Source organism: Octodon degus, unplaced genomic scaffold (assembly GCF_000260255.1).
Source record: "Octodon degus isolate 3935 unplaced genomic scaffold, OctDeg1.0 scaffold00065, whole genome shotgun sequence".
Classification (NCBI taxonomy): Eukaryota; Metazoa; Chordata; class Mammalia; order Rodentia; family Octodontidae; genus Octodon; species Octodon degus.
The window spans coordinates 6419104-6430791 of record NW_004524641.1 but is presented as its reverse complement, the minus strand read 5'-3'; the positions used below and the strand labels follow the sequence as shown (position 1 = coordinate 6430791).

At 38.6% G+C, this 11688-nt stretch overlaps 1 protein-coding gene across 1 annotated transcript in view; it reads right to left on the bottom strand.

Moving 5' to 3' along the window:
- Nucleotides 1-11688, bottom strand: part of Sp3 (Sp3 transcription factor) — a 53849-nt gene that overhangs the window by 32660 nt on the left and 9501 nt on the right. Inside the window, exon 4 of the mRNA XM_004634750.2 lies at nucleotides 9239-10598. Coding sequence (XP_004634807.2) covers nucleotides 9239-10598 — 1360 coding nt within the window. The remainder of the gene's footprint in view (nucleotides 1-9238; nucleotides 10599-11688) is intronic.

Genomic DNA, 11688 nt, shown 5'->3' with positions numbered 1-11688 from the left:
ACTGCAATAGCCTACCAGAGTAAGAGCCAGACTAACAAAGCAAGAATGGAGAGAAAGGAGTTCTTAAGAATATGACAGAGGGCCAGCCAGATAGCTCAGCGGATTAAAGCGCCTGCTTAGGCAGACACAGGGACCAGGGTTTGATCCCCCGTGTGCAGTGCTGGCTCTGCCCCAGGGGCGCACTGAGATGCCACTGAGTGTGGTGGTGGTGCATGCCTGTAATTCCAGCACTTCGGAGGCTGAAAACAGGAGGATCATTACAAGTCCAATCTGTGTCTGAGATCCTATAGACCCTGTACTAAATACATTTTTAAAAAAAGACAGAGACAGTCTAAAAAAGAAAAGAAAAAAATGACATTCTCAGACTTGGAACTTCCTCCTAGAGATTATAGAAGAACTAACCCTCAACCTGTATCCCAGCAAACAGCTGAAGATTACTGGAGAAAAAAAAAAACACAATTGTGCTAATTATTAAAGTGGACACAAAGATCACAGCAATTGTTTCACATTTCAATTTCTACTTTTTTCAGATAACCATCTTATACCCTCTTTTCTGTCAAACTTTTAACGCCTGCTCCCTAACTTATCTCAAATTATAAAAAGAAACTAGGAGATAACTCATTAGACTGTTTCCATCATAGCTGCATCTGCAAAGCTCTTACCTATACCCTTCCCCTGTTATAACATGAGAACACCCACATCTATGCCCAACCCCTTTACCTGTGTGTCCTATACGTGTTTCCTCTTGCTCACCTAAAATCTTTTCCCCACTATACCGTCTTTTTGGCATCAACTTCCCACTTCTGTTTTGGTATCAATATTCAGGAGATATTCCAAGGAGAGAACCTCTCTCAATCAACTCCATCTACAGCTACCATCTTCTATTTCAAAGTTTTTCCTAACAGTCCGTAAAATATTTGTAACTACTGACACTACCCCCATGCTCCCTTTTAAGTCATTCTGCTCAGTTTCAATTCCACCATACTATGTTGAAATCTCTTAAGGATCACCTCTGACCACTATCTTGCAGACTTCTCTCTCTCATTCTCTATCATTCTATCCTTTCTATAGTATGTGAAAAGTATTTCCTTCACCTTAGTTTACTTATTAGCAGCCAGGTATCAATCTAAGAAGGTCCTTCTGTTCCCTTTACTGCCCATCTTCAATTTTTCACCTTCTAAATGTTGGTTGATGTCTCTGGACATAACTTCTAATTTTTTTCTTCAAGTTTGGACCCTTTACATTTCGGTTCCTAAATTTTGGGGGGGTTTGTTGTTGTTGCTGTTATTTTGTTTTGTCTTGGAACAGAGTGTTGCTTTCAGGCTGGCCTTGAACTCAAAGTGTAGCCCAGACTCATGGCAATCCTCATGCCTCAGACTCCCAAGAGCAGGGATTACAAGCCTGGCCCAAATTTCTCAATTTCTATTTGGTTCTTCTACAATGACAAAATATCATTTTTCTTACTGACTACAACTCTTAAAATTGTCAAGCTTGGCTTTTATCTCTTAGAACAGTGGTGGCAAATCTTTCAGAGACTAAGTACACAAACTACAATCTAAAACCCATTTACTGAATATATCGCAAAGTGCCAACACTGCAATTAAACCTGAATACTGAGGTTTTAATTAAAAAAGAAAAACTCATACGTTAAAATAAGAACATAGTAACACCACTTTCAAAGATAAAAACAGCCCATTGTGGGAGACAAGCCATAAATTCGCCACCACTGTTCTACACTATACCATAGTAATTTTAGTTCTAATGGTCTATTTTTTTTATTTATTTATTTTTTTGGCAGAACCAGGGATTGAATTCAGACCCTTGCGCTTGCCAGTGAAGCGCTTATTCCACTGAGCCATCTCCCTGGCCCCAAATGGTCTATTTCTATTGTTTGTCAGTTCTTTCTTGCAGTTTCTCATCTCCTCACATGACTAGTATCTTCCATTCCACACTACACATTACATTTGAAAACTGTGGAAAAACAATTTGAGGCTTGGAATCATATTATTTTCCAACCTCTTTTCCATTATACTTCTTCTCCACTAAGTTAGGTAATTCAAAAACCCGCTATACTTCAAAACCCCTTGGAAACTTCTTAGACTCATGCAGAGGAACTGATTTGGAATTGGGAAAAAGGTAAACACACATTATTGGCATTTTTTAAGTTCTAAGTCTACCACACAACAAAAGGTCCAGAAGCTATAACCTAATAATTTCCCCTAATTACATCCACATCCATAATGACATCCCCACATCTTACCCTCGACCCAACCTAAACACCAGTTTCTAGTCTCCCATTATATACTTAAGCCATCTATCTACGTGCCTACCTAATAAAAACTTAAAATTTAACAAAGCCAAAATTCCCTCTTTACTGCACTTGACCCGATTTTGTCTAACCAAAGTCACTGTCTTCTTTTGCCTCTATTACTCTGTGAGTGTTGTCCTTATTCCACTGCAGGATCTGCTCCTAGGGGAAAAAAAGGTAGTGAAAATACCTCACAAGAGGATTTATAAGGTCAGATTTATTACTCTTTAAAGGCTAGAACAGAGATCATTTTTGTTACAAGAAAGCTGTTTTTTTTTAAAAAAGGGCAAATTCCAGAATCCTGTGGGGAGGTTTTTGGGGGAAATGGAGGCTGTTTTCTCCTTTAAGTGGTGCCTCAGTTCATGAACTTAATTCTTTCCATGATAAACAAACTTGGACAAGAACTGAATCAAATTCCCATAAGGCCAAGATAGAACCTAACCACTGAATTAGATTTGGTTCTCATCCAATCTGGTTTGCAACCAGAATTATAGAAAAATTAAGTTTGGGGCACCACTGTTATTTTAGAAAATTGTTACATTAATTACATACTTCTCAAAAAATGCAATCCAAGGGTGTCAAAATTTTATGCATTTTCTTCTGGACATATTATGCCTTCTACAAATAGAAAAACTTAAGAGGAAAAAAATTTTCAAATGACCTGCGTGTGTGGTGGGTACAGGGATGACACCAGGGCCTTGTGCACCTAGACATGCTCTCTACCACTAAGCTTCCCCACCATTACGTCACCTCCTTATCAGGTCTAGTACACTAAAAGAAAGTTCTCCTATTACCTCATGTCCTCAAAATAAGAATGTTTTCCAAACTAAATATGCTGCATACCAACTCATCATTTTAACCATTACTTGCTTTATTTTACTTTCTTTCCCCATTTCTTCAATATTGAAATAAAATTCGAGTCACAAATTTTCTAGAGGTTTTTGTAACATATCAAGTTCCATAAGCTTATGTAAAATTTTTAAAACTGTTTCCTAAAAAATTTTTTCAAATATTTTAAGAATGTCTGAGAACTTGAAAATGTTTTATTTTAGACTGTGGAAACCTGTCAATCTTAGCTGGGCATGGTGGCTCAAACCTGTGATCCCAGCATTTGGGAGTCTGGGGCAGGATAGCCGTTAAGGCCAGACTGGGCTAAATAGTTCAAGGCCAACAACTACACCCTGGGACCCTGTCTCAAAACACACACACACACACACACACACACACACACACACTCCCATCACCTTGCCTGGAGTCTCCCACCTTCTTGATCTCAGGATGCTTCAGTATGTGGACACTGGAGTTAACAGCTCCACCCACGTTAGCACTTGCACTAGCACTAAAATGCAATGTCAGCTCAGGAATCATTTTTAAAGTCAAAAACAGTATTAAACGTCTCAAAAACCACTTGGTCATGTAAGAGATGTACAATGCATGTATATTATGTGGATGTAGAAATATTTCCGCATTAAAAATAAGGAAAATTTTAAAATTCATTTAAAAATAAACAGTAGAACGCTATGTTTCATCCTTAGCACCAAAAAAGTCCATTAATGCTAACATAATTTTATGAAAAATTTGCCAAAACAACAAATAGGTTTAATGAGGAAAAAAAATCATCCTTTATACACTTTCAAATACATACAGCTGGAAAAGGGTAGTTTAATAGCCTTTCAGCCAACTGTGGTTTATCTTTTATTTATTCATTTATTTGGTCCAAGGTCTCACTGCACAATTCAGGCTCGTAGTGATTCTTGTCTCAGCCTCCCCAGTGCTGGGATTATAGGCGTATGCCACCACGCCCAGTTTCATGGGGCACAGCAGGGGCTGTCACGGCATGCGGTACTAGGGACCCAACCTGGGTTTGTGCACTGGCCAGGCAGGCACTTAAACTGCCAAGCTATCTCCCTATCTGCTGTGGTTATTCTTTTAAAGTTTATTTATTTAGTGTGTGTGTGTGTGTGTGTGTGTGTGTGTGGCCAGCTCAGCCCACCAGGGGGCGGGGCTGGCTGGCATGTGGTGCTGGGGGATTGAACTGCGGTCCCTGTGCTTTGCTAAGCTTGTTCTAAGTAGGTGCTTTAGACCACTGAGCCATCTCTCCAGCCCTGCTGTGGTTATTCTTAAAAGGTAAATCTGAACATAGACTCTTAAACCTTATCAATGAACTCTCCATTCTGTTTTTAGTCTATTTTGCACTCTAAATTGGTCTTTTACCCATATATGATTTCACAATACAATGAGTTGGGCCAGAGATGAAGCTCACCTGACAGGCACAAGGTCCCAAGTTTGATTCCAGGTACCCAATAAACGAACAAACAAACAAGCAACAAGGTCATCATATGAAAACTACTGGCACACTAAGCTTTCATACAGATCTTCAAAGTGTTGGCTTATCTCTTTACATCAAAAAGACCTATTTATTAATATCACCACCCATCTCAGAAAAATGTAAGTATTAAGAAGCTTTTCTGTGTGTATGTGAGACAGAGAGACAGACAGACAGACAGAGACACAGACAGAGACACAGACAGACACACAGACAGACACACAGACAGACACACAGACACAGACGGACAAAACTCACCATGCAGTTCAGGCTGACTTTAAACTTACTATACAGGATGGCATGGAACTCAACAGATCATTCTGCTTCAGCTTCCAGAGCACTGAGATTACCAGTGTGTGATACTAGGAAGGCTGAGGCAGGAGGATCTTCCTGAGTTCTACACCAGCCTGGGCTACATGGTGAACTCAAGATCAGCCTGAACTGCACAGTGAGACCCTGTCTTTAAAAAAAAAAAAAAAAAAGCAGCAGCTTTAATTGTTTTACTACAAAGGGCACATTTTAATTAGCAAGAAACAGATTCAAGTGACAAGCTCATTTTTTGCCTAAATATGTCTCTTAATACATAAAGTGTCAAAAACCATATTTTGTCAGTTCTTTCAAATAAAAATGTTTTATGGAAATAGTCTAGTTCAGCCTGCAACTCACAACTGAAAACAGTAGTTTTCTTCAAAGCCAATTATCTTCTTTTGGTATGCAGCACAAATGCTTTATACTTTCCTGTTGGTACATTCCAGTAATCTCATCTCTTGAGAGGCTAAAGCAGGCCAGCCCAGGCAACCTAGTGAGATCCTGTCTCAAACTAAAAAATGGTACAATCCCCAGTATGAAAAAGTAAATAAAAGATGTCCCAAAGAACATTATAAAGACACGCAGGGGGAACTGCAAACCGAAACCACAGTGAGGAGCTAGGGATATAGCTCAAGTGGTACAGTGTTTACTTAGCATGCATGAGCCCCTGGGTTAAATCTCTAGTACAACAAAACTAAAACCAAACCAAGAGATACCACTTCACACCTACTAGAATGGCTATTAAAAAATGATCAGATGCCAGGTGTGATGGCACACACTTAAAATCTTAGCACTCAGGTGGCTGACGCAGGATGATTACTGCAAGCCCGCGGTCAACCAGGGATACTTTTAGAGTTCAAAGCCAGCCTGGATTACACAATGAGACCATCCTTATCTTAAAAACAAAACTTAATTAATTGAAAAGTCAGGGAGTGAGTATAGCCCAGCGGGACAGCAACAACCTAATGTGGCAGGGCTCTACGTTCAACCCCCAACACTATCAAAAGAAAAGAGGGGAAAAAAAAAAGTCTGTAATAATCATTGTTGGCAATACAGAGAAACAGGAAGCCTCATATACTGCTGGTGAGAATGTAAAATAGCGTAGTCTTTGGAAAAACCATTTGGCAATTCCTCCAAAACTTAACCAATGGACCAATGATGTAGCTCACCAGCACAGCACCTACCTGGCAAGTGCAAGATCTTTGAGTGCCATTACTCGCACCACCCCTAACCCCCCCCAAAAAAAACCTTAAACATAGAATTACCATGAAACCAAGCACTCCGTGGGTACCTAGGTGTACATTCAAGAAACTACACATCTCCACCAAAAAAAAAAAAAAAAAACATTCACAGGATATTTGTTCTAATAGTCAAAAGATAGAAACAATCCAAATTTTATTTATTTATTTATTTATTTTTATTTAGGACAGGGTGTACAGGGTCTCATTGCATAGATCAGACTCATAGTGATCCTCCTGTTTATAGCCTCCTAAGTGCTGGGATTACAGGGGTGCAGCAGCACACCCAGTCTCAATTGCCTGCTCAGTGGGGGGGGGGCAGGGGGTGAGTGAACTCAAAACTCCTAGCCCCTGTCTGCCTAAGCAGGGGCTTAAATCGGCTGAGCTATTTGGCCGGCCCCCAAATGTTTAGCAACAGAAAGATAAATATTGGTATATAATGGAATATTACTGGTGATAAAAGGAAATGAGGTACTGATACATGCTTCAACATGTATAACCTTGAAAACATAACAATACATGAATGGCAAACATAGAACTAGCAGGCAAATCCAAGAGATAGAAAGTAGATTAGAGGTTGTCAAGGGGCAGAAGGGAGGGGAGAATTATGAATGCCTGCTAATAGGTACAGCTTTCTTTTTGGGAGTGATGAAAATGCTCTAAAATTAGTGATGATGGTTGTATAATAGAAGTCACTATAATTTAAAATTACTGAATTACATGCATTACAGGGGAAATTTTATGGTATGTGAATTATATCCCCCAAAAAGCCATTTTTTAAAAAAAGATACAGAAATTAAGGGCCAGTATTTAGTAAAAATGACCATTTTTACTGGTTCATTTAAATCATTATTTGTAAAACTGAGTTTTGCTGCAAGTTATGACCATAAATATCGTTACTAATAGTACATTTGAAGTTTAAACCGCCATCAGTGACAACGTGAACAGAGTGGAATAAGCAACTCCTGAGCATTACTATGAAAAATGCTTTAACATGAAGAATCTCGGAAAGGGACTGAGATCTATAGGTCACACTACCTGAGGAAATGCAAATGCAATTACAGGGATTTACAAATACAGATCTGAGAATTCAGAACAATTTCAACTTTCTAAGCATACATCAAAAACTTCTTGAAAGAAAATAAAAAAGATAAACAATCAAATAACTGGAGAATAAAAGTTACTACAACCAGTTTAATTCAAATGCCCCTTCTAAATTTGGAATCACTGACTCAGAAGGATACAATATTTAATCTCTATAGAGATCCAAACACAAGAGTTAAAGTAGGGGACGGGGAGATGGCTCAGTAGAATAAGTGCTTCGCTGGCAAGCGTAAGGGCCTGAGCTCGATCCCCAGTTCCACAAAAAAAAAAAAAAAAAAAAGTTAAAGTAATAAAATTCAGGATATAGAAAACAAAATGTTCAATAATATTTTGACATGCAGTGTACCATTAACTGATTGTTTTTTAAAATTTATTTAATTCTCACATAATATACAAAGAGCAGACTGAAGAAACTTCTCATATTTATCAACAGCTATTTTCTAGCATATCTAGGTTTGTTTTATTTGATTTTTTGTTTGTTTGTTTGTTTGTTTGTTTGTTTTTGGCAGGCTCTGACTCCATAGTACAGGCTGGCCTTGAACTACACAGTCCAAGCAGGCCTCGAACTCAAGGTGATCCTCTTGACTCTGCCTCCCAAATGCTGGGATTATAGGCCTGTGCCATTACATCCAGTTGATCTACACTTAATGTTCACAATCACAGTACTAAAGAATACTAGTATTTCTAGCACAGCTGAGTTTAACACCTTCCTATCAACTTGAACCACCAGTACTACAAGCATGACTGTCCTACCAGGTAGCTTTTACACTGGCAATACAAATGGATCTAATCACTTTTATGAATCTTTTTACTAATTAACAAAAAGTCTATAAATGAACCAAATCTCGATGCCTGAATTTGAGTTACTTCCCAAATATAAATACTATTCATACAAATTTAAAAATTACAACACTGGGGCTGGGCAGATAGCTCGGTGGCCTAAGTGCCTGCCTGGCAAGCACAAAGATGCAGGTTCGATCCCTGGTGCTGCATGCCATGCCGGCCACGAAAACCAGGCGCTGTGGCACACACCTGTAATCCCAGCACTGGGGAGGCTGAGACAGGAGGATCACTACAAGTCCAAGCTGTGTAGCTAGACCCTGCACCAAATAAATAAACAAATAAAGATTTTTTAATTTTAATTGTAATACTTGAACACATTTCATTAAATTATATTTATGAATAACTTATCAATAATTAACTCTAATTTTTAACATAGGAATCTTACAAGTATCCCATTGCTAAGTATATATAATATACATCTACCATTGCTGTATCAAGTTATCTGATTACAATTTCTGTATCATTTTAATGCTTTCCTTAAGGAAATGTAATAGATCATTTGCTTTGCTAAATCAACTCTTTCTTTGCATTACTGTCATCAAAACACCCCATGAGTAGTACAAGGTACCAATTAGGAAAGTCATACATGTATCACTATGGTTCAAACCTGAGAAGGGAGACACGATCAAATTCAAATTCAAATTAGAGCCACAAAGACAGCCCTGTTGTGAATAGCACGTGCTAATGCCCACTAACACAGATTCAAAGAATTTTTAGTCTAGAATGTAACCTAGGTAGCTACATTCCTTCAACTCAATTCCTGAGAAAATTGAGTTTGTGGGAGAAAAATACTTAGGCAGTAGATGACACAACAAAGTACTCTTTACTCCCAATGCCATATTTTCACTGTGCCAAACTGAATGCCCAACCAAAGATAATTCACAAAATACGCAACCCAAATCAGAATGCCAACCAAGGCACACTACCTGTTAAATAAAAATTCTGTAAGGCTTGACAATACCAATATAATGTCAAAACAAGCAGTAAACAATTGTAAGGAAGTATCACAAATGTAACTGGTATATTAGAAAAATGAGTCCTCAACTTTAAAAACTATACTTTTCAATAAAGACCAATTTGAAAGATACTTTAATATCATTTAAGACTCACCTGCAGGACTGTCAGCATTCTCTCCTGGGTGTAGCTGTATACCAGTAGAATCTATAGAGTTTACAGTAACTGTCTGTAGATTTGGCAACTGACCAGTGCTTAGACTAACTGGAGTTGAAGTCAAGGTTCCACCTGCTGCAACTTGACCAAGCGTGAGTGTCTGAACAGGCGTCAAAGTTATTTGTTGGGCAGCAGTGTTCTGTATTTGCAAATTCTGCAAGTTCTGGACCCCTTGTACTTGAAACGTTTGCCAAGTTATCTGTCCAGAAGGGGTCACTGTCTGTGCCTGAATTAAAAAGGTTCCAGGATTCAGCTGCAATTGAAGATTTTGCAAAGCCTGTTGTGATATATTTTGACCACTAGCTTGCACACCATGGATTGTCTGTGGTGTAATACCTTGCACAATTTGGGCTTGACTGGTTGGCTGCTGAGACTCTTGAAGTTGTAGATGTTGTACAACAGGCTGTGCTGTAGAAACCTGAATATTCTGAGCCTGTGTCTCTTCAGAAACAGGCGACTGGATATAATTTCCCTGAAGATCTGAAGAATGAACTTGCCCACTAGAAGTAGTCAAGCTATTTGTGTTCTGTTGTAGGATACCTGTACTGTCTATTGTAACAGGCAACTGTGATGACGAGGATGTTGGCACAAATAAATCTGTATCAGTATTAGTTTCATTAATGTCAGGAGAAACCCTCTCACCAGTCCTTTCAGAATTGTCTGAACTATCCATAGCTTGTCCTGTGTTTATCAAATGTCCATCGGCATTAATGCCTGCAGTCATTGTCTGAGAACTGCCCGAAAGTCCCAAAGAATCTAGATCGACACTATTGATTGGTACAAAGGTAATATTTCCTGGCAGACCAAGAGGCACATTAGCAACTACCTGGGTTTGGCCAGGAAAAGATGAACCACCAATTGCAACTCCCTGAACCTGGACTTGACCAGTCTGTGGCATGAGATTCTGGATATTAGCAGGAGGTGTTCCAGAAGCAAGTAAGGTTTGATTAGAGCCAGGAATAATCTGAATTTGACTGCTTTCTTGATTTAAACCCCCATTATCTGAAGAGCCTGTGAAACCAATCTGAACCTGCTGACCATCTGTTGACTGAATTTGTGGTATTACTTGATATTGAACATTGGACACTGTACCATTTGATGAATCTGATCCTGGAGCAACTGAAAATATTTGTTGATTCTGCAAATTCTGAAGGGGAAGGACATACTGCCCACTCGAAGTAGCAGCACTTGGAATCTGTACTAGATTACCAGCTTCGTCTTTTATAGTTGTAGGTGTGGCTGACAAAACCTCCCATCGGTTTGGTGCTCCTCCTAACTGTGCAGAAGCCAAATCACCTGTCTGGATGAAAAAAACAAAAATGTTGTGATATATTTATGGTAGGTTTAAATCAATACTCAAAAAAACCCCTCTATACTAGTATAAATTCTACTAGATGAAAATGAAAGTTATCTTAAAATAACACATTGAATTAATTATCTCTTCTAGTTTTGTTAGTTACTGAAAAGACAGCCTGTCCTATTTAAATGGGGGGGGGAATATTAACCAGAACATTCTAGAATGTTATTTCATCGGGGTGTTTTTTTTTTTGAGACAGTCTCTCTATGCCCAGGTTGGTATTAAACACATGTGTTCTACCTTAAGACCCCTGAGTAGCTGGGTATGTAGGCATGTGTCACTGAGCCTGGCTGCACAAATTATGTTTCCTCAACAGCAATGCTGTACAGTTTTTTGCTATTGTTTTTGTCTACCTTTTTTGAGACAGGGTTTCACTATGCTGTTCAAGCTGGCCTCGAACTCACAGCAACCCTCCTGCCTCAGCTTCCAGAGTGTTAAGAGATTACAAACATGTGTCACCATGCCTCACATTGTATTTCTTAAAGGTATATAAGTAGTTGGAAGAGATTAACCTTACCTTCACTACTGGAGAGTTAAAAGTTATAAAACCCACTACAAATATATGATACACTGCATTTGTGAATAGAAAAGAAACACTGGTACAGTTACCAAGTTATTTGAGTTGGTATTATTACTGTAAACTTTAAACAAGGCTATTCTTTCATGGTGTGCATTAAATATATTATAGAATAAACTCCTAGCTAGAGCTATTCCATTAGCAAGCCACCACTCTTGTCTAATGAACTAAGAGAACCTAAAAAACGAGGAAACGTCACTGCCAAGACTACTTAGTAAAGCAACCTTATATGAAAAGTTCTTTGAGACTTTGAAAGTTGGAAGACATATACTGTGGTTTATTTATACACTGCAACAGAATACCAGGCACGAATGTCTTTATTCTGTATACTTCTGGAATCTCAGGTACCATCCCAACAGTTTATGGAATACCGACATTGGAAAAATTCCAATGTAGGAAAGCAGAAATCAAAATCCTATACATCAGTATCACATGGTAGTTTTAGGGATTAGTAGC